General features: G+C 36.7%; 1 protein-coding gene across 3 annotated transcripts; it reads left to right on the top strand.

The window, feature by feature from the left end:
* Positions 1–14,085: 14,085 nt before the first annotated feature.
* LOC112017827 (cysteine synthase) lies at positions 14,086–22,546 on the top strand. Of its 3 annotated transcripts, none has more exons than XM_024050281.2 (11): positions 14,086–14,160; positions 14,869–14,922; positions 15,039–15,148; positions 15,346–15,403; positions 15,717–15,980; positions 16,057–16,194; positions 16,519–16,570; positions 18,073–18,152; positions 19,284–19,343; positions 19,837–19,917; positions 22,155–22,546. In XM_024050281.2, exons 2-11 carry the CDS (start codon positions 14,881–14,883, stop codon positions 22,245–22,247), a joined length of 978 nt encoding a protein of 325 aa, XP_023906049.1. In that variant the 5' UTR covers positions 14,086–14,160; positions 14,869–14,880; the 3' UTR covers positions 22,248–22,546. The 3 variants fall into 3 exon arrangements, with proteins under 3 accessions (XP_023906049.1, XP_023906050.1, XP_023906047.1); XM_024050282.2 differs by lacking the exon at positions 14,086–14,160 and adding an exon at positions 14,197–14,256; XM_024050279.2 differs by lacking the exon at positions 14,086–14,160 and adding an exon at positions 14,587–14,667.
* The last annotated feature ends 1,311 nt before the right edge of the window (positions 22,547–23,857 follow it).

Below are 23,857 nucleotides of genomic sequence, written 5' to 3'. Positions count from 1 at the left end.
GATGTGCATGAAATATATACAATAAAATACTCACATATCTACATATTTAGCTTTACTTTTATGTTATTTTGTGACCGATTATATAATATCTTTGTGTTGCAGGTAACAAGGGCTTTACATGTAAAGTGGGGCTAGGCCAATTGAATCAAACCAACTTACATCCAGCTAGGCATGAATTCAAGAGAAGAAGAACCCAATTAAATTGAAGTCCAATTGGAGTAAGGAATCAAAGGAAATTTGCACCAAATTCAAGTCCAATTCGGATTAGGATTCCAGCCTACACATCAGTTAGTATTTTTGGCATAACTTTTGGCTCAGAAGTCCAATTGAGATGATTAAAGTTGGGCTGGAAAGTTAACTTAAAGGGCTACAACTTTTTAGTTATCAGGAGCCCGAATTCTGACATTAAATGGGCCAAAATAGTCGGTTAAATGAAGCCTAAAAATCTGCAATTTTCTCCAAACGGGAATTCAATTTGTAATAGGATTCCTTGACCTATTTAAAGGCTTTTTAGGGCAAAATTCAAGAGGGGGGGGGGGGGCTAAGGCTAGTGCTAGGGCTGAGATGCAAAAAAGGAAATTGGAGCAAGAGACAGTGCTGCATGTGGCTTCTCTGTAGCTTTTCTCCATGATAGTATTGTGACTATTTCTTTCTCTATTTTATTTGTCTAGTTTAATGTTTAGTATTTTATTTTATTTTTTTTTTTCAATTACCATGAGTAGCTAAATTTATAATTAGGGTTGAGGATGAAATCTTATTAAGGATTATCAGTAATATTTATGTGATTTGATTTTTCTCACAATAGTTGTTCTTTAATGATTTAAATTGTTCTTGCTTCATATCAATTGACTAAGATGGGATTCTAGATATGAGTTCAATCATGTTTTTCTCATGATTTAGGATTTGTCTTAGTTAATTGAATGCTTGGTTTATTAATTCTTGATTATAAAATTGGATATCGTTCGTGATTTGTCTGTTAATAGATACAAGTTATGATTTGATTTTTAGAATTGGATATATCCTGTGATTTTTTTGGCTACAGATACAATCAATGATTTGGTTTTATACTTAAGAAGCGAAGAAGAACATGCTTTTGATTTTTAAAATAAGGATTTTAATGAGAATATTTTCCATGATAGCAAGATTGATTTCTAGATTATCATTTAGTGAGTTAGGACAAATTAATGATCATAAATATATGCTGATATGACTTATAAGGTGGATTCCAAAACCTTAATTCCTTTCCCTTGATTGTTTACATCTTTTTATTACTTTATATCTTTTGCTTAGTTTAAATATTTGCTTAATTTTATTATTTGCTTAGTTTATTTAATTTCAAAACAACTAATTTTTATTAAACTAGATTATGATTAATTTGGTTAAGATTTGATTAATTTTCCTATGTTCATTCAAGTCCTTGTGGGTTCGATCTCGTTCTTATCAAACTATACTTCGGTACGGTTCGTATACTTGCGAGTATTTTAAAATTTCACAACAAAAGCAAGCAGCAGTCGAGTTAGTAAACTCCTCAGAAGCAGAAGCTGACCAAGGTGAAGGCGAAATGGTGGTCAAGCGAACAGTGACCCTTGATCGTTTTTTGCCCGACGCCCGTCCAGTATCACAACAGCAATAGCCCTAAGGTAGGAGTTAGACTCCCCTTCCTCCTCCTCTTCCTCTTGCCCGCTACTGGAAAAGGTAGCACACAACTGACTAACCGCCTAGGGGCTTGGGGGACGCGCCTTCAAAAACTCCACCTTTTCGGGTGTTAAGTGGAATAGTCATCTGGGAGCCTGCTGGTGACGCCCAGCCAACCGCTCAAGTTGGGTCTAATGTGGTGCCCTCTTTCTGTGACAGCTAGTGTCAGGACTTGGGCATAAGGTGAGGGTGGGCAGATTGCTCGGAGTTTGGCGTAGGGCCTTCTATTGCCTGAGGATGTGCACTTCTTCTTGGGCGGCACTGATGGGTCCTAAGCTGCCCGGTTGTAGTGGCATACTGTAGTGGTAATACACTTTACTTTTTCTTCCTTGCATAAATGTACTTGCATTTTTCCTCTTTTCATGTTTATCATTATTGTGTTGTCAGGTCGCACAGCTGGCTTATGTTATAGATGACCGATTGAAGGAGGCTGCTGAAGATGCTGACCGGGAGAACGCCTTGAAGGATGTTGTTGTGGCCATTGCGGAAGACAAAGGCAAGGCTGTTGAAGCTTCCAAGAAGAGGGCTTAAGCTTCTGAGAAGGCTCAGATACTGGTAGAGCAAAGTCTGACAGAAATGGATGTGAAGCTGGGCGGAACAAAGCTTAAATTGGCAGAAACGAAAAGCCTGAACCTGGCATAGGTTGATGAAATAGCAGATTTGAAAGTGGCCTTTGAAGCTTGCGAAGATAAATGGTACAACACGGGCTTCGTGGATACCGAGAATTCCGTGGAACCAATTATCTATCAAGCACGGAGACATGGGTTCGAGGAAGGTGGATGGCTGGCCTTCAAGCTATGAGGGTGCCGGTTGATTCTCCACTAAGGAATCCTAAGCAGATACCTTTCCCAGAGACTCCTGCTCCCATTCAAAATCTTTCTAGTGCCGATGACGAGGAGGACACTCCTAGCACGAAGGAGTTGGTGCAAGAAATTGACTCCCATATAGGGTCAATTGATCTTGAAGTTACCAGCAACTTTGATGCTGCTCTGTACACAGCCCCACTGCCACCCTCAGATTCTGGTGCTCAACATGCAGGGGACGCCTAAACTTTGCCATATTCAGCCGCTTAGCTCGTCAGGGAAGCATCAAATCAGCTTGCCGTGGAGACCGACCCCACCACTCAAGCATGAAATTTTTTTTTTAACCTACCTTAGTCCTTTACTTTATCTCATCTTAGTTTTTTTCTTTACTAGATTTTTCCATTGTCACCGAGATGTGGTGACAAAACACTAGTTTCTAATTTGTGTTTATTTTGGTTTATTTAGTCACTATAATGTGGTGACAGGACATCTGTGTTGGTTGTTTTTATGAATAAGTTTTGTATTGTTATTAAATTATTTCTGATATATTTTATTCTTTCATTTATAATGATCATGAAATCAAACTAAGATTTACTCTTGGTCGGTGATTTGGCTTAACCGAGTGTAGTTACCTTGAGTATAGCATGGATAAGGACTTCACCTCTTTGGTTGACTTGTTCTGTTCTTAGAAAAATAGGGATCAGGTTACCATCTGTTTGGTGAAAATAAACATTAGGTTTCTACCTATTCGAGGATTAGGATTGAACTGAGCACAGACTTCTGTCCTTAGAGAAAATAGATGTAAGGTTTCCACATGTTCGGTGATTAGGTTCAAACTGAGATCAAGCTTTTGTCCTTAGAGAAAATAGATATAGAGTTTCCATTTGTTCGGTGATTAGGTTCGAACTGAGCATAGGCTTCTGTCTTTAGAGAAAATAGATATAAGGTTTCCACCCGTTTGGTGATTAGGCTCGAATTGAGCACATGCTTCTGTCTATAGAGAAAATAGATATAAGGTTTCCACCTGTTCAGTGATTAGGTTCGAACCGTGCACAAGGTTCTGTCCTTAGAGAAAATAGATATAAGGTTTCCACCTGTTCGGTGATTAGGTTTGAACCGTGCACAGGCTTCTGTGCTTAGATAGAATAGACATTATAAAGACAAGAAAGATAATGTAACTTCTGCATATTACATGGGCAGGCATTGTTCTTTACACAACAGTTGTATATGACTATAGTTGTATATAACTTGTAATTCCCCCCTAAAAAGTTAGTGAAAGAACCTTCGTAAATTTTGAACATTCCATGGCCGGGGGAGTGGCCTCTCCCCTATATCCTCCAAGTAATATGCTCCAGCTCCAACAATAATAGTAATTCTATATGGACCTTCCCAATTCGGTGCTAACTTTCCCGCATTGATATCTCGAGCACTCCCTACTATTTTTCTCAACACTAAGTTTTTGGCGCTGAACTCCCTACTCTTGACATCATGGTTGTACTGGCGAGCTAGCTTCTGCTGATACTCAGCCAGCTTTAAAGTTGCTGATTCCCGGTGCTCTTCTAACGAGTCCAATTGCTTTATCATAAGTTCTTCATTTTCAATAGGGACAAATCTTGAGACTCATGCACTGCATAAACTTATTTCAGTTGGTATCACTGCTTCCCCTTTGTATGTCAGTGAAAATAGGGTTTCTCCCGTGGATCTTCTGGGGTTATTCGATATGCCCACAGGACATTTGGTAACTCCTTGGCTTACATTCCCTTCGTGCCTTTCAATCTCTTCCTTAATCTATTTACAATTGCCTTGTTGGTAGCCTCGGCCTGGACATTACTTTGCGGATACGTCGGGGTGGAATACTTGTTTTTAATACCGAGATCACTACAGAACTTTTGGAAAGCATTGCTGTCAAATTGCCATCTTATGTCAGACACTAAGGATTTTGGCACTGCAAATCTTGTTACTATATCCTTCCAAACAAACTTTTTAAAGTCTACATCATGGATATTGGCTAGTGCCTCGGCCTTGGCCCACTTTGTGAAGTAATCCATGGCTACCAAAACAAATCTTCGATTTCCTATAGCTTCGAGAAATGGACCAATGATATCTAGGCTCCACTGTGCGAAGGGCCAAGGGCTACTGATGGGGTTCAAACTCCCTACTGGCTGATGGATCAAAGGGGCATGTTTTTGACATTGCTAGCATTTTCAGACATACTCGGTAGCATCCTTGTGCATTTGTGGCCCCTAGAATCCCTGGGTCATTACTTGGTGGGCCAATGTACATCCTCCAACATGACTACCATATACCCCCTCATGGAGCTTAGTCAAAAGCTCCTCAACCTTGCTCGGGTGCAAACATCGTAGATATGGCCCCCCAAAAGACCTTCGGTACAACTTATGGTCTGCCAATAGCCAGTATCGTGCAGCCATCCGACGCACTCTATCTGCCTCTTTCCCATCTGTTGGTAATTGATCTTCAGCCAAAAAGTCTACGATTGGATTCATCCAACATGGCTTAGACACCGTTACCACTGAAACATTTATCTTCACATCAATACTTGGCTCTGCCACCACCTCCACTTTGATTAGCCGAGGTACCTCCTCGGTCAGCGGTAATGCCAATGTAGCCAAAGAGTTAGCATGCTGATTCTGCCCCTTGTTATTTGAACCATCTTTACATTCTAAAACTGGTTCGTAATCTGCTTTACTAATTGTAAGTACTCTATCATCCGAGGATCCTTAGCCTCAAAGTTGCCTTGCACCTAATTAACTACCAGCCGAGAGTCCGAGTAAACCTCCACTTCTCGGGCACCCAAATTTAAAACAGATCTCAATCCGACAAGTAGGGTTTCATACTCAATCTCGTTATTGGAAGCCATAAAACCCAACCTAAAAGAATGTTCCACCATGATCCCTTTTGGTGTGATGATAACAATTCCAGTACCAGCCCCAGCCCTCAGTGCACTAGACGCACCGTCCATAAATACCTTCCATGGGTGAACCTCCATATGACGAACTATTTCCATCTCCTTTCTTAGGGAAAACTCTGCAACGAAATCAGTGGGAACCTAACCCTTCACTGAACTCCTAGGTCTGTACCTAATGTCAAAAGAGCCCAATCGAGTCCTCCACTTAGCTATCCTGCCAATGAAATTAGATCTCTTCAACAATGACTGCAAGGGATACTTGGTTAATACATAGACTGTATGAGCTTGAAAATAATGAGGCAACTTCCTTGTAGTGTGTACTAGTGCTAACACCAACTTCTCTAGGGGCAAATATCTTGTCTTGGCATCGACCGAAGTCTTGCTGACATAATATATTGGTTGTTGTACACCTTGATCCCTTAGCAGCATGACATTTATGGCATGCTCAGACACTGAAAGATACATGAATAAATCTTCATCGGGCTCTGGAGCTGACAATATAGGTGCTCGCACCAAATATTCTTTTAAATCTTGAAAAGCCTTTTCACATTCTTCATTTCACTGGAATCCCTTCCATTTTTTAGAAGCTGATAAAATGGATGGCATCAATATACAAACTTAGAAATGAACCGGTTTAGGGTAGCTAGCATGCTAGTCAGCACCTGGACTTCCTTTGGATTACTCAGTGACTTGAGGCACTCTACAGCTTTAATGTGATCGGGATTAACTTCTATTCCTTAGTGAGTGATCATATATCCAAAGAACTTACCAGCCCCCACTCCAAATGCACACTTGTTAGCATTGAGACATAGCTTATGTTGCTGGAGTACTTCAAACACGTCCTCTAAATCATCAATATGCTCCTGCTCCTCTTTACTTTTGACCATCATATCGTCAATATACACCTCCACTGTACGCCCAATCTTATCCCTAATCATCCTTGTCATCATTCGTTGATAAGTGGCTCCTGCATTCTTTAGACTAAATGGCATCACGGTATAGTGGTAATTAGCATCAGGAGAAATGAACGCGGTCTTTTCCTGATCCTCGATAGTTAGAGCAATTTGATGATAACCCTAAAAAGCATTTAGGAAACTCATTCTCGGGTGCCTCGTACATTGCATCTACCAATTGATCAATTTTAGGCACGGGAAAAGGGTTTTTCAGACATGCTTGGTTCAGATCAGTAAAATCTACACAAACCCTCAATTTCCCATTCTTCTTTTTCACCACCACGGTATTCGCTAGCCATTCTAGGAAGAAAACCTCCCTTGTTGCCCCTGCTTCTTTCAACCTCTTAACTTCTTGCTTGACTACCTCGACATGCCATTTAACCGACCTTCTTGGCTTTTGCTTCTTGGGAGGAAATAATGGGTCCACATTAAGCTTGTGAACCACAAATTCGGGGTTTACTCTGGGCACCTCATACGGGCTTCAAGCAAATACATCTACATTCTACACAAGCAATAACAGCATCTCCACCCCATCTTTGTCTATCATACCCACCCTTATCTGAAAACTCATATCCTTATCCGGCAATATCTTCACTCTTATTAACTCCTTGACACAGCTAGCCCCCACTTCCTCAGGGTTCCTGCAATTGCTATAAGAGGACCTCATTGGTTGGTTCCTTCTGCTTAATCTCCCGATTAATAGCGGCCACCAAGCATTGTCTGGCCATTTGCTGGTTTCCCCTTACTATAGCAATATTGTGCTCGGTACGGAATTTGACCTTAACATGCAATGTAGACAGAACTGCTCCCATCGCATGAATATATGGCCTTCCAAGAATTGCCATATACGAGGAAAATGAATTGACCACTATAAAGGTCACCATTACTTCCTTGCCTTCTATGTTCACGGGGAGCGAAATTTGCCATTTCGAGATCACCATTCGACCATCAAACCCAACTAGGGGTGTATCATACTTAGACAAATCTTCATTCTTCAAACCAAGCCCCCTGAACAGGTCGAGATACATCACTTCAACACCACTTCCTTAGTCTATCAACACCCTCTTCACTATAAACCATTTATTCGGGCTGTAACCACCAAAGCATCGTTGTGTGGTTGGATCGTTCCTTCTAGATCACCATCATTAAAGGCAATGGGCTTCCGAGTAAACTTCAACTTCTTCTTGGAAGGTTGATCATCCTGTCAACTCTCTACCAAAATCACTGCCAATACCCCTTTCTTTCGGGTCACTAAGGTATCCCCTTGAAGCAGCATGGATGACCTCTATCACTCCTAAAGGGGTTGGAAAAGGATTTCCCTGAGGTCGGGTACCTTGTTCGTTCTCTTGATTTCTTAGGCCCTCAACAAACTCTTTTAAGTACCTTGCCCTTACTAACTGCTCCAAATGGTCTTTCAACACCCTACATTGTTCGATGGTATGCCCTTTATCCCTATGATAAATGCAGTATAAATTCTGATTTCTTCTCGATTGGTCACCCCCCATCCTGTTCGGCCACCGAAAGTATGGTTCTTTTTTAATTCATTCCACAATTTTGTGCACTGGCTCCTTGAACGTCATGTTTACTTCCCCCGCTCGAGCGCCCGATTCCTAAATTCTCAAATCATTCAAGGCATTGAATAAAAACCACCTTGTCGTGGTTGACTCGTGATCGGAGCCTTGCCTTTGTTTTACTGCTGATCGTCCTTTGACCTTTTATACTCTTCAATACACCTCATCAAATGCCTCGTATCCTCGAAAGGCCTCATTGTCAACGAATCTTGTAATTCATAATCCTCGTGCAATCCCAATCGGAAAGTGCTTGCCACGATTTTTTCATTACCCCTACCGATCTCGTTGTACAGTTCCCAATTTCAGCTAGTGTAACTGCAAAGAGTTTCTCCAGCTCCTATCTTCATAGACAACAACGCATCCACTGGTTGCAGTACCTAGCTACAGGTCATAAACCGGACCCCGAACTCTTGAATCAACTCAGCAAAACTATGAATTAAGCCCTTCCTCAACCCATTGAACCACCTCAAAGCAGTGGGCCCGGGACTTGAAGGAAACACCTTACACATCAACGCGTCGTTATGACTGTGCAAAGACATCATCTGGATATAATGGTTTACATGCTCTACTAGATCCGTCTTCCTGTCATAAGAGTTAAATGGAGGTCTAATAAATTTGCTCGGCATCGGTGCCCGTTCGATATCTCCGGAGAACAGTGATCGAGCAGCTCTATTGTAACGCCCCAAAATCATAAATAATAAATGTCTATTCAATCTAAATAATCCATAAAAATATTAAATAAATGTAACCAACTACCTAAAATCTCATCACAATTGTCAGAGCTCTAATTCCACCAAAGATAAAATATCCTCAAAATAATTCTCCAATACAATATTCAATACCATAAAAATAATAGTAAAATCCTTAGTTTCACAATATAATTTGCAACTGTTGTCTTCTAAGAATCTCTACTCCAATGATCCCTCTAATGTATTTGTAAGGGGGAATAAAGGGAGGGGGAAGAGGGGTGAGATAACTCAATAGGTGGAATTCACTAACATTGGGGTGTGGGAACAAACCTTTTTAAATAAATAATTCATACAACAAAGTTATAACTTTTTTTTCATCAATATTTTAACGTCAAATATTTCATATAAAAATATCATTATATTACCAACACCATCATATAAACAATTTCCTAGACTTTTCTTGTGGTCAACATTTAAGCCCCATTGATAAGGTTGTGCTATCCCTTTATAAGACTGAAACCCCCTTTTCTTCCCTTCTCTTAAGGGTAGTTCCTTTAGAGCCTGAAGGTGCACTCCCTTGCTAAGGAGCTCCCTTTTTGGATCCTTAATGGTATACTCCCTTGCTAAGGAGCTACCAATTGTGCATTATCCCCCTTTTTTGGGACCGTCCCTTGATAAGGACTAGCTACAGTATGATTGTCTCTTGCTAAGGATTAATACAACACTGAACTTTTAATAATGACTTGCTATGGGATTCAAAATAAATTCAAGATGCCCACAACAAATAATCACGTCATAATACTCAACATACAAATATTTCTCTACACATACAAATTTAAATAAGTTTAGGTTGTCCCACAAGTTTTTCATATAACAAATAGTCAACGTTTCCATACAATGTGCACATCAAACATTTTTAGGATATCAATATATTTATATAATATCAACATATTTCTTTGATATAAGGATAGTTTGATAATCAAAACTGTTTTGGGAAAATCCCCCCAAAATTAGTAAACAGCACTTACCTCTTAGTTGCAAAAATGAAATCAACCACCCTTGAGTCACAATAAATCAGTAGAATTAGAACTTAGCAACACCAAACATAGGTCCATCAATACACAAATTTCCCACTTATAATTCTGTTCACACACTTAAATAGTTTTATCTATCTATATTAAAGCCTACGGAGATGTTAGATTCTTTGAGATACACTTCAGCTTTGTCAGATTTTTGGGCTTACAAATATTGTTGCATAATCAAAATTTTCCCATTAATTTAATCATAGATATTTGATCAATCTAATATATAGTTGAAGCTAATATTATATCTTAATTTATCAATCCCATAGCTAGCTCTTTATTCCCTTGTTGCCGCAAAGTTTAAAGATATTGCTGGTCAAATTTCTGTACAATGGCAGTGCGTGGATGAAAAATTGGTTAACTTAGATAATATATAATTTCTTATTCCTACGTTACAGGGACAAAAATATATTTTAGGCTTGAAAAGTATTGCTGCCTTCTAGAATAAGTTAAAGATGAATACACATCATTAGAAGGATGATAAAGAAACTAAATATCAACCATAAAGCAATCTTTTCCCTTTCACCAAACTTAAATTGATAAAGTCCAAGCCTATTACTCTATCAGCTACAACTCTCAAAGCCTGTGGAGACCCCTTTCTTGACATACAACCATTGCATCATTCCTAATCTAATATAATAACAATTATAGTAGCCTTTTTCCATTAATATAATGATAGATTAGGTTCATGTGCAAACCCAAGTCTTTCTTGTAAGTGTGGGACAATTGCTAGCCATTGAATATTCAAACTTCCTAAATTTAGAGCAAGGGAAACCTTACCTGCAGTTTCCACACACAGCCACAAAGAAGAAAAGAAAAGTCCAATAGTGTGTTGCAGTTAAAACAAAAGGAAACCTTATATGTATACACGTGTAGCTTAAGAGGTAAAAGGCTGGGTTTTTTATTTATTTTTTTTTTTTTTAAGCTTATCAAGGCCCATATATATATATATATATACCTATGCCATCTCACTTGAGCCTCTTATACCATACTAATTATTAGATTTAAATATTTTAGGCCAAAACCAATTAAATCCATTTAATTGAGGACCTCCTTTTTAATTTACATATAAGAATTAAATTAGTATCAAAATTATGGGGTGTTACATCTACACAATGCTTGGCTCATAGCATCCATGGTAACATTCCAGGGTCTCTAGGGAAATCGAGTCTCTGTCTGCATACTCTCGAGACCAATCCCGGTGTTGATGGGAACCAAATTGATGGGATGCCTCTCCATAGCTACCCCCCACACTTGCCGACCCTTCTTCACGATCTTCGTGGTCTCTTCTCCAACGCCTACCTTTTGCCTCCAACTCCAAATCCCTTACCAATCTACGTAAGCGTTCGAGTTCTTCATCCCTCCTGTCAAAATATTCATGCCCGGAGGTGCCTAACATTGATCAGTACGTCTAAAGTGACCCCTTCCCTGGGCCAGAATAATCTTCTTCTTGCTCATATCTGCGGTCTTCATCTCTCTTGTGCCTCCTTTCTTGCCAACTAAAGCCTCGTGAAGATCCTCTAGAGCCACTTTTAGCGTAACTTTCCGAGTGCCTCCCAAACATCTTTCTCACGCAAACCCCAGCAGAACTACAGCTACATAGGAGATTCCTATAGATGGCGCCAATTGTGCGTACCCAACTTCTACTTAATGGATCGGGCTTAGAATTGGGCTCACAATTTACTTGTATAGTGGGCTTAGTGTTTCCTACTAAGGATAGTTCCTCTGAGTTGCTCTCCCTCTTGGTGGTACTAGCGCTCTCTCTCTCTTTTACCCTCTATTTTCTCCTCAAAATTGCCAACCCCCCACTCTTCACTCAATTCTGCTATTTATAGCTTGAGGTTGGTGGAGGTTTCATGATTACATTTTGGTCTCGCTCATGTGTGTGGGATCCAATTTTGATTATTCCTAGCAAGCAATATGCTCTATTGGAAACAGTGGTAATGACATTAGAACTAGTTCCTACCTCCAAAAGATTGCTCGGCAGCGATACTCTCTAAGGCAATACCGAGCTACCGAGGACATGGGCTGTTCCAAGCAAACACATTGACTGGACATGGGCTTATCTATCATGCATCCAAAACAAAATGGACTTACTATGAGGTTTGGGCTTAGTTTTGGTCCTTGAGAATGTTCGGGCCAAGGCCCATGGCCCAATGGGCCTTGGATCATACCCCGTACAATATTTTTTAACGGACAACAATGGGTAGGAGAGAGTGACCAAATGATATACTTTTCTTACATGAGCGTGACCACAGTAGCATTCTATTGTTGAATCAAGCCTGCGAAAAATTGGTTGAGCCATAGTTTGACTCAACCCTATCGAAGACACTAGTGGACATTGGACAAATGACATGGAATTAATCCCAAGGGCTTCCCATTTCGGGTTCGGCCTCAAGACTTACCAGCCACCAAAACCTCATCATAGTGTAATAAACAATAATAGATGAAGGGAAAAACTTGAGATAAATATTAAAGTTTATTAGGGATGGCAATTGGATGGGGAAAAGTTGGATTAAGGGCTCTTCATTCATTTTTCCAAGCTGGAAAAACCTCTGCAGGCGAGTCGAAGGCATGGTAAATTAGAGGTCGTTTGTCATTCATAATAAGATGGTTCAATATTAATGACTTAAAGATGGATGAGAGAGAGAGAGAGTATGTCACCAAAATAAAAATGTAAATATGATAGGTATAAAAATATTTAATATATATATATAATTAGATTTATATTAAATAAATACTCACACATACCCTACTTGGGTGGTGGCCTAGTGTTATTGAGCTTACTCCCGTGGTAGCCTAGAGTAAATTTCATCATAAAATATTAACATTTGTGAAATACTTGAACATTACAAATATTTGGCCGACACTTATCCTTTTATGTCTACATAAATTATGAATCTTCCATATTTTTATGGATTTATTTTATTTTATTTTTACTTTCATTAAGTATCTTCAATAAATTTTATGGAAATTAGTAAGTTACCTTAAAACTCTGGATAATCAAGACCTATTAGGCTAAACCAACTCTGTTGTCATTTTTTTTCTTTCTCATTTGCCTTGGAAACAGGCTAGGTTTTTTTTTTTTTTTTTTATGAAATAGAAAAGGGTGCTTCCGTTGCAGTTACTTGTTGCTGTTTTTGTTGGATTGTGTGAGCACTTTGTTTCAAGTAAAGAACTTGGAAAGGCAAGAAAGAAATGTCTATCTATCAAGCCTTGGATGGTCACTAACCAATGATAAGGAGATTGTTTCAATTTGTTTGTGATGACTGATGAGTCTTGAAGGGAAGAATATCTACAGTTGTAGGCAAATAAGCATTGCCACACGGCCCACCCATTTTTGCACTTTGTGATTCTGTGAAGACAGGTAAAATTATTTTGATATATTACATATTTTTGATTAGTTAGCTATCATGTGGCTATAGAAGTTGTTAAATTGTTTGGTTTATGTTGTGTACAAATCCTTGTGTGTTTAATTTTTGTTTTTGTTTAAGCCTTTATGGGGTTATTATTAATTAAAGTTGTATTAAAAAAAATTAAAATACAGGAAAATTTTAATAATAGGAATGATGATGATTGATGGGTTTGATTGTTTAAATTATAGTGAAAATTTTGTTTTTTCTTAAGTATGAATAACATCCATATAACTAAGGAAAAATTTTCTAATTAAAATTTTATTTTTTAAAATTCTTTTCAGGTTAATTTTTGAGTCATATTGTAGCCGCACATTGTAATTTTCTTTGATGATAGTGAAATCTCTGCAACTCCGTGGACGTAGGCATATTACCGAACCACGTAAATACTGTCTTGTGCGTGTGATTGTTTTTCTTTTGGCATTTTGTTTTCTCTATTTTTTTTTTGTTTCTCACAGGTTTGGAATTTCGGTTGAATTCCCAACATGTTCAAGTATATGATGATATATGAAAGTTGATAATTTTGTATTCAATAGACTTAAGAATTATATTTAGTATGTATCTGTTACAACCCGGCCCCCCCAAGTATTTATTCCTGGCTACGCCCCTGGTCAAGGTGATTTTGTCTTTTATTCAAGCTGTTCATTCATTTACAAATTACAGTACTATATTTTCTTTTCATTTCTCTCTTCAAATCATAACTAGATTAGAATAAAAGTAAGATCATAACCCATAATTCTTCTATATAGTTTTACGTTTGTTTCTATCCTTTTTTTTTCTTCTCTGTGATTACCCATCACTCAAAATCCATTTGTAAGTGTGTTAATTTAGAGAATGGCGAAAACAAAGAATAGTATTTGCACTTTGAGTGGTTTAGAATCAGAGGGGATTGTAAAGTTTAGAGCTTTTTGGATTTTTAAAGTCAAGGTGATTTTGTCTTTTATTCAAGCTGTTCATTCATTTACAAATTACAGTACTATATTTTCTTTTCATTTCTCTCTTCAAATCATAACTAGATTAGAATAAAAGTAAGATCATAACCCATAATTCTTCTATATAGTTTTACGTTTGTTTCTATCCTTTTTTTTTCTTCTCTGTGATTACCCATCACTCAAAATCCATTTGTAAGTGTGTTAATTTAGAGAATGGCGAAAACAAAGAATAGTATTTGCACTTTGAGTGGTTTAGAATCAGAGGGGATTGTAAAGTTTAGAGCTTTTTGGATTTTTAATTAGCTGTTTGGCTATGGAGAAAGTTCTGGAAAAGGGGAAAAAAATGGAAAATTGAAAATTACAGTTTTGCATTTTTTTTTATTGGCTTAAGGAAATGTAGATAAGTGGCAAATGTAAACAGATTCTCTTATAGTAATAGTAATAGTTAAAAAAGTTTTTACGAGGAAAGAAAAAAAATTATTAATGTTTTGATAATTTTTCATTTCTCATATAAAAGTGGTCTAAAAACGAAGTGTCAACCATTATATTAAAGGCAACTTATGTCAAAATAAGCTAAAAGAGATGAATTGGGTTTTGCTAAGTGTAGGTCCTTTCTGCTTTCTTGGGTCCCAATTGATAAAATATCTAGGCTTTGGAAATGATGATAGTGTTCCTACGTTGTTTCTAAAATCATATGTTTCTGATTCCATTTTACTGGTTTTGGAGTACAAAGAAGTGAAAGTTTTTATAATTTAGGAGATATATTTCATTACCAAATATTTAAATTCTGCTTTCTGGTTGCAGTACTCTGAAAATATGGCAGTTGAAAGGTCTGGCATCGCCAAAGATGTTACTGAAGTAAGTTGCCCCTCTATTGGTGTCTGTGAATGAAAAAGATGTATATTTCTTTGTGTGTTTTCTAGTGCTTAGAATGGTTTGCTAACTATGATACGCGCTTTTAATTTTGTGTATAGTTAATTGGTCAGACTCCACTGGTTTATCTCAATAATGTTGTGGATGGTTGTGTGGCCCGTATAGCCGCCAAGCTAGAAATGATGGAGCCGTGCTCAAGTGTGAAAGACAGGTATTATGGTCAACTATTACTTTTGTTACTTCTTTGTTCTTTGATGTTCATTCTTACCCTCGTCAGAGTTGTGAACTTGTGATAGCCCTGTTTGTTTGTTTTAAAGTATGCTGATCAAGGGGGAAAAGGGAATGCTTGTTTTAAAGGTTGAAATCTAATTTTTTTCTAGCTCCTGACTACTGTGTTCTAATGTGCAGGATTGGTTATAGTATGATTGCGGATGCAGAGGCAAAGGGCGATATCACACCTGGGCAGGTTAGTTTTTTTTCTTCTTTTCATGAAGAGGCCTTTAGGGTAGGATATGCACATGACAAAATGGTGGTCACCCTCTTGGCAATAGTCTCTTAAAGAAATACACCGTACTTAAGATTACCTATAGCATGCTCGTGATTTGTATTGCTCTGTTGTTGAAAGAAAGATATGACTGAATTAGAACTAAAGAAAAGATGATTAAAATATCCAATACTAGCATGATGAAAGAATGTTTATCATGTATTTTTGTTTGGTTGAATTTTGAGCTGATAAATCTCACATGCTTTTTTCTATGATTAATTAATGTTTGCTGCAGAGTGTTCTCATTGAACCAACAAGTGGCAATACTGGCATTGGGTTAGCCTTCATGGCGGCAGCTAAGGGTTACAAGCTTATCATTACAATGCCTGCTTCAATGAGTCTTGAAAGAAGAATCATTCTTCGAGCTTTTGGAGCTGATTTAATTCTCACAGATCCTGCAAAAGGCATGAAAGGGGCTGTTCAGAAGGCTGAAGAGATACTGGCAAAGACACCCAATGCCTACATCCTTCAGCAGTTTGAAAACCCTGCCAACCCAAAGGTATAGTTACTCAATAATACATTTTAAATTAGGCTGGTTTGCCAAAGTTGAGTGATCTGTATTATTGTTATCGTAGATACATTACGAAACCACTGGACCAGAGATATGGAAAGGTTCTGGAGGAAAAGTTGATGCACTTGTTTCTGGGATAGGCACAGGCGGTACCATAACAGGTGCTGGGAAATTTCTTAAAGAGCAGAACCCTGATATAAAGGTTAGCTTTAGCTTTTAATATGAACATCAATTCTATGTAATTTTTGTTTATGATCTCGTTTTAAGAGGTCAGACCTTGGTGTGATGGCAAGTGCCCTCTGCCCAAGCAATGTGTTATGGGTTCGAGACTAGGAATTAGCCTCTACAAAATGGGGGGTAAGTCTGTCTATTTGACAATCTTTCTTAGACCCTGCAGAAGCAGAAGCCTTGTGCATTGGGTATAACTTTTTATAATGGTAAACTTGTATCTTCTGTAGCAGTTTGCTTCTTTGTTAAAAAATTCATTTTTCTTTTTTCTTTTTTCTTTTTTTCCCATTTATGTTAGTTGTATGGTGTGGAACCAGTTGAAAGTCCTGTTCTATCTGGAGGGAAGCCTGGTGAGTTAAATTGAATTTATTGCTGCTCTGAGATAATTTATATTCATTACTCATTGCATTTATGGAACCTGTGATATTCTCATTCCTGTTTTACTCTAATTGTGGGAAAACCCTAAAAAGAATAAGTTAAACCCTGTAACATGTGTTTTTCTCCTGTGGAATCAAAACATCATACAAGTTGATAGAGGAAAAATATATATAGTGGTTTGCATTGAAAAATCTATACTAGCTGGAAACAAATGGATCTTAATAAAGATGTCCATGTTTTAATGTCTAAATCTTGTGTTTAGCAATTTCACTTGAACAAATGTAGCCACTTCCTTGTCAAGAAGATAAAAGAAAATGTAGCTAGCTGCAATAGACCAGACTCACCAGAGGCGTGGTCAATCTTTTACCCTCTGCCACAGCTGTTGTGGACTTTCTTTTAGAATAAAATTACTGTGTTGTTCAGTTTTGGCTGTTGTGCTTCGTCAAAGAGGGGTTTCTCTCCTCGGTAAGTAAACAAAGAGAATTTCTTGATGATGAAGAATTGTTCTTGACCATTTTAAAGTCCTTGCTAATCTGGACTTGTTTGATTGGTCTTGGGTTTGGAGTTTTACACATTGCAATCCCATTTCTGATTTCCAACACTGTTAGATTTTCTATTTGATTTATTTTTTATTGTCTTAAGTACTATGTATTGACCATCGTGAACATAGAGTACTTTTTCTTTTTTAATAAAATTTTTATTACTTAAAAAAAATGTTATTCTATCTATGCTTTTTAAAAAATTTCCCACTACCAATGTAGAGTTATTCTTCATGACATAATTAACCCTACTTGCATAATTTTTTTGTCTGCATAATATTTGCAAGTGGTAACTGTTCTAAGCTTTAATCTTGGGGACCTATTGCCTTGATATATTATAGTTGTTTTGTTGATAAATAATGGAATTTTATTGATACCAAAAAATAGTCACCCAAGTATACAGGATGTATACAATTGGGGACAGTACAATCAATCATGCAAAGGACAATGATCAATCAAATCACAAAATGATCATAAAGAAGAACAACCCATAACTGACATCCAATCTCATAAAGTTCAAAGGAAGATTTAAGTCTGGCAAATTTTGTTCCATATACTCAAAACTTCGGGAATTCCACTCCTTCCAAATACACAACATCAAACAGTGAGGAGCAGCTTTCCAAAAAATTCCATTTCTATGACATATTATAGTTGTTACAGGTATAGTATCCACTTAAGCCTGAAATCAAGGAAGATTACAAACACCTATTGGCTTATATCAAATATTCGACCCCATACAAATGATTTTTTGTTCCCCTTGAGCTCATATATTAAATAACCTCACATTTTACTTGATGAGTCTGTTTTATTTAGTGTTGATTCTATTTTATATTAGCTTTTTCCTCAAATGTAAGAACTTAAATGCTGCTTTTCTAAAGTATCTTGGATTTCTAGATATTGCTAACTAAAGATATTATGCATGTGTCAACGTCAAGGTCCACACAAGATCCAAGGAATAGGTGCTGGTTTTGTTCCTGGCGTTTTGGAAGTCAGCATTGTTGATGAAGTAGTCCAAGTAAGGGCTGAATGTCTTTGACTGATTTTACAGTTTATAGAAGTGCATAAAATCATAAAATTTTCAGGACTCTCCTGTGTATTATTATTAATTTTGATAAATAAGTAATGGATTTCATTAAAAATCAAATAAACTCTGTGTTCACGATGATGAACTCAAAGTGTCAAAAATTACAAAGTCTCAAAAGGAGAAAATCTAAGAGAGACTCTCCTGTGTACTTTTCAAAGTGCAAAAAGTTAATTTATTTAATTCCCTATATTTCTATTATCGAATAAAAATATTCATAAGTATGATGCACAGTTAGAAAACATATTAATAGGTAATATCATAAAAAGAGTTTGGTTGTTTGTATGTGCAGAAATTGCTTTTCAAAATTAACAATTTAAATTTATAGATTTTCAAGCTGATAGTGGTGATTTTCCTTCATTTTTATCATTTTGATGATATAGATGGGGTTCATCTTCTTTTACTTTACATACAAGATAAAAAGAAAAGAAAAGAAAAGAGCTCTTCGCAGCTATAACAGTTCTTCAGACGTCTTTTTCCTACAATAGTGAGGTTAATCCATCATTATTTTTGCAGTGGCCCTGTTAGAGACTGCAAACATGGTTAGTTCCATGCTGAGGGTGCTATTCAGTTGGCCAAAAATGGACATGTTTCAAATTGCAACAGAATTGTCATCAAATTTTTAGAAAATGCAAGGAAGAGCTTCAAATTAAAATAAATAAAACTTCCCTTATTATGTATATAATTACATGACATATACATTGTTAAAATTGCTATAATAATCACATATATTGATACAATATAGTTTTGAATTTTATTTCTATTGAACCTTTGATAGAAATGACCGGGTGAAGGCTTATATGATAATTTGTATGATTTTGATTATAGTACGTTACTGAAGCTAATTTTTGTAATCTCACATGTCCTCATTTCCTATTTGTTTTTGTATTATAAGATTGTTAACCACTTCTAATGACTCTTTCCAGTTGTTAAATCTGATTGCTGTGTTGTATCTGTAATGCACCACACTTCTCTTCTTATTTGTCTCCCCTGGTTCATTATTAATCACTTTTGATGCCTGAAACTGTTTCCCATTTGCTACATCTGACTTTCGTAATCTTGCAGATATCAAGTGATGAAGCAATTGAAACTGCAAAGCGTCTTGCCCTGAAAGAAGGCTTATTTGTAAGATCTGAACCTTGTTGAGTCATCTCATTGAAACTGTCCCATAAGTGATGCAGAATGGCATGGGTAGGAAAATAAAAATATCAGGGAAGAAAGAGAAACAAGACAAATTTTAGGCTTCACCACCTGAGGGTGCTTAGAATCATCACCAAGCTTAGAGAAACATCTCTAATCAGAAATTTTTTATTCTAATCGCACTATACCAAACCATCCTTGAGCCTTTTTTTAATATGCTTCAGGCATTACATTAAGGCACAATTACGTCCCCAAAACTAAAAACCCAAGTTCAAAATTCACAATGAAATCTAATTCAAAATTTAAAAATGAAATCTAGAAGAAACCTATGATAATAGATTCTGAGATAGTTTTGGTTGTGCTTCCTGCATCACTATCCATATACAAATCACTGTCATTGCACGTCTTTTTTCTTTTTTTTCTTTTCTTTTTTAAATCTTTTTTTGTACCACTTTTGATTCTGGGTCATCTGTTCCAGGTGGGAATATCATCTGGTGCTGCTACTGCTGCTGCAATTAAGATTGCAAAGAGGCCAGAGAATGCTGGAAAGCTAATTGTTGTAAGTTTTGATCATTCCCCTCCAAATTCTGGTAAACCTAGAATTGGCATATTAGAAGTGTCTAGTTGCATAGAAGTTTGATAATGTTCCAGCTCAATTATTTAATTTCCTGTAACTTTTTATCTATCTAAACTTGGACCACATTAATGACATGATTAGTCTATGGCATTTTCTCTTCTTAAACCATCTGAAAAGATTAAACTTCATTGGTGTTCTAGTTGGGTCCTATATACTCTAGCATTAGGCTATAGGCAATGGTCTAAGGATGATGACACGACATCTCCCTTGATCTGAATGGCAAATTCACCTTTGAACTCTTGAATTAAGGATGATGCTATGACATTTCCCTTAATCTGAATAACAAAATTCACCTCTGAACTCTTGGATGTTATGGTAACGTTATTTGTTTCAAGGCACTAAAAACACTTAGTAGCTAACTGTAAGTATGCTCACAACTAAGTGTGAAATAACCAATCCGGATAGCCAGATAGTTCTCCTATAGTTAATAAATTACAATAACCTAATATGGGAGAGTGAAACTATAAAAAAAATTTCACCCTAACAGAGACAGCTATGAACGTCATGTTTATTAGCTATAGGATATTGTAATTTTCAAGGTATTCTAGAGTAAATTTTTTGTTATTTGACACTCTAGAGAATTTATTCTTGACTGATAACATTGTGCACTTACAATTTATTCTTGACTGATAACATAGTGTACTTATGGGTGTCACTTAACAGTCAACACGTATCATATCTTCTGGGAAGATTTTGCATCTTTTTTCCTGATCCATGTCAAGACAAGTCCCATTAGATTATTATTTATTTATTTTTTTTCTAATTCCATTTTTGGGGGTGGTGGGATTTGAACGCTGGATATTTCATTTGGGAACACCAGGAAGAGCCAACCAGTTGAGCTACAAGGCTTTTGGAGACAAGACCCATTAGATTATATGAAAATCAAATGCCTTCCCAGGTGTAAGATGGAAGTCAGCCCTCTACAATCCTGGTCCTAGGTGCATACCACAGTTGCCAATCCCAGTATTTTCTAAGCAAAATCTACCAAATAGGTCCTAACCTCCCTGTTGATATGGTTGTATGTGTTGCTGGCAGCAGATTGGTTTTGGCATAATTTCCCTTATTCATCCCACCTCAAGAAGTTGAATGAAATTTCTGTCTGTCCATCAACATGAAATTCTTTTAAGCAGTTGCTTTCAGTTTTTACAGGACAGTAGTTGCATCAACCTGTAAACATCTAGCCAAGTCAAATAACACGCTAGAAAGCAAGGGTGCGGCTCCAGGGCCACCCGGCACCCGACACTCGGCGACTCACCGATTCGCACTCGACATGCCGACTCGCGGTTTTTTTTTTTTTTTTTTTTTCGTTTCCCGATTCGTGCCTATTCGGGCCAGACTCACCGATTCGCACTCGACATGCCGACTCGCGGTTTTTTTTTTTTTTTTTTTTTCGTTTCCCGATTCGTGCCTATTCGGGCCATCTGAAATTGGCCAAGAAACTGGCCGAAATACATTTAAAAAAATAAAATAAAATAAAAACTTGAGTCGATTTCTTATTTAGTTATTAACTTATTATATATTTGTCAAATTATTTGTAGGTTAAACAATTTAAATTGAAATTACTGAATTATTTGTAGTTATTATTACTTTTAAATTGGTTTATGTTTACCATTATATGAAAATATATTTAATAATTTGTAAATAAAAATATATTTAATAATTTATTAGTAAACGTATCTTGCCGCACCCGCACACTCGAACCCGAATCCGCACCCGTGCTTCATAGATAACACGTAGAATGTGATTAGAATACAATTTTTTTTTTTTTTTTTGGATAAGAATGTGATTAGAGTACAATAAAAGTGCCTATGAGCACATTTATTTTTGACTTGGTAGAATTTTAGCCACTTTTCAAGACTGTCCAAATCATTTTCTAATGTCCTAGGCTGATGGTGTAGCTTGATTATCTCTGCCTCATTCTTACCCATGAATTAATTACTATTAATCAAGTAAAGACACTAGTAACCGATCACCTCAGTCTTGAGTTTCCTCTTTTTAAATTAAGAGCCTTTTAAACAACTAATTCAATGGCAAATGGCATTAACTTCACATGGCATATATATGTCTATTTGGCAAATAGCATTACCATGCTTGGACTCTGACTCTGTCAACTACAATTTGCAGTTCTTCATTTACCTCTCCATTATTTATTTATGCAGGTGATTTTTCCAAGCTTTGGGGAGAGGTATCTGTCCTCTGTGCTATTTGAGTCAGTGAGACGAGAGGCTGAAAGCATGACTTTTGAGCCATAAGCTGTTCCCCAGTTCCAGGTTACTTGCAACCTTCTGACAATTTAATATCAAGAGAGATCATGGTGTTTCGGTAAGAGGTGTATGGGGCCTGGGTCGGTATTTTGGTTTCCTTATGGTTTTGTCAATAAGATTGTCTTGAACTACTTGATCTCTGTATGCAGAAGGGATTCCAGGACCAACCCTGGAACTAAAGTGTATTGAAGTAGTTTCTAATTGTTGTGTGCTCAAACATCATTGTACAATGCTAGGTTTTGAGACTTACCAAAATAGTAATAACGATAATGCCAGGTTATGTTAAATTTATTCTTCTTTAGAGCCCACACTACGTTATTTTAGGTTCTGGTCATGCTGATTATTTCACACATACCAATTGAAACAAAATGAATTGTAGAATGTTGGAAATTATGCTTGACCTATTGCTAGCATTAGTATTGATTTGGAAAATTTATTTTGGTCTCCCCCATCTAGAGTTCTTCAAAAGCTAAGTTCCAGCAGGAATGAAGTAAAACTGTTAGTTTTTGTGTGTCATTTTAGTGAGTATGAATTGAAAATATTCAGGTTAACAATTATTATGTTTCAGATTTTGAGTGCGTTAAAAATTCAGTTAAGCTTCTCACTAAACCCAATTCTCAAGAGGTCTGGTTCCTATTCATGATTCAAAAGGTTAGCAAGGGACTTTCTAATTATTTCACACATACCAAGTGAAACAAACTAACAAAGTAATTGTAGGATATTGGAAATTATGATTGACCTGTTGCTAGCATTAGGCATATGAAACAAGGGATTCAAATGGTAGTCCCTTTAAAATTTCCGTTCTTTTTCTTCCCCTAGTACTAGGAAGTAGGAACATTCTACTTTCACATTTGAATTCCTTAATCAAAACAAAGTGAGCAAAATACCTAAGTTCCTAAGTAATAAAGAATGTTTGAGTTCTTGATTAGTGGTGTTAGAATCCCAATGTCACACTTTTAGTAGACTTATATTCATGATTATAAAAACCTGGCCGATCAAAGAACCGAAAAATGGCCCGGTTAGTAAACTCTATGATTAGCTCTCAATGTGAGCATATCCGATGATTGTTAAAATAATCTCATAGAAATCTAAACTATTACTTGTCTCTACTATATTTTTCATCACTTAAAAGTGTTAGTTTTCTTGTTGATGCATGGTGAGTCCATTCTTGGCAAAACGCAATGTCTTATATGGAGAATCCTTGATTAGGAAAGGCCCCAAGGTCTTGTTCATTTGTGGATGAAAGTCTTCATTAGTGGTCTCCATGTGAACAGAACTCCTTCATTGTTAGGTTCCTATGGTTATGTAAAAACTAGTTGAGTTCCCGCACAATGTGCGGTGCAACAACTTAATATTAGTTTTCTTCAATATTTCGATAAGTTTTACCAAAAATCATGTAATTTAACTAATTGACACCTCAATTTTCAATAGAAAGGATTCAAATCCCCACTCTCAACTATCGATGTATAAAAAAGATACTTCAATAAATTTCATTGTAAAAAATTGTAATCTTTAGTTAATTTATATATAAACAAAATAGAAATACACTAAAAGTAGTATAGTGATTTGATCATACTATATATGTGTGTTTACAAATT

Source organism: Quercus suber, unplaced genomic scaffold (genome assembly GCF_002906115.3).
Source record: "Quercus suber isolate HL8 unplaced genomic scaffold, Cork oak 2.0 scaffold_4, whole genome shotgun sequence".
NCBI lineage: Eukaryota > Viridiplantae > Streptophyta > Magnoliopsida > Fagales > Fagaceae > Quercus > Quercus suber.
Note: the sequence above shows the minus strand (reverse complement) of the source record. Positions and strands in the feature narration are given on the sequence as shown.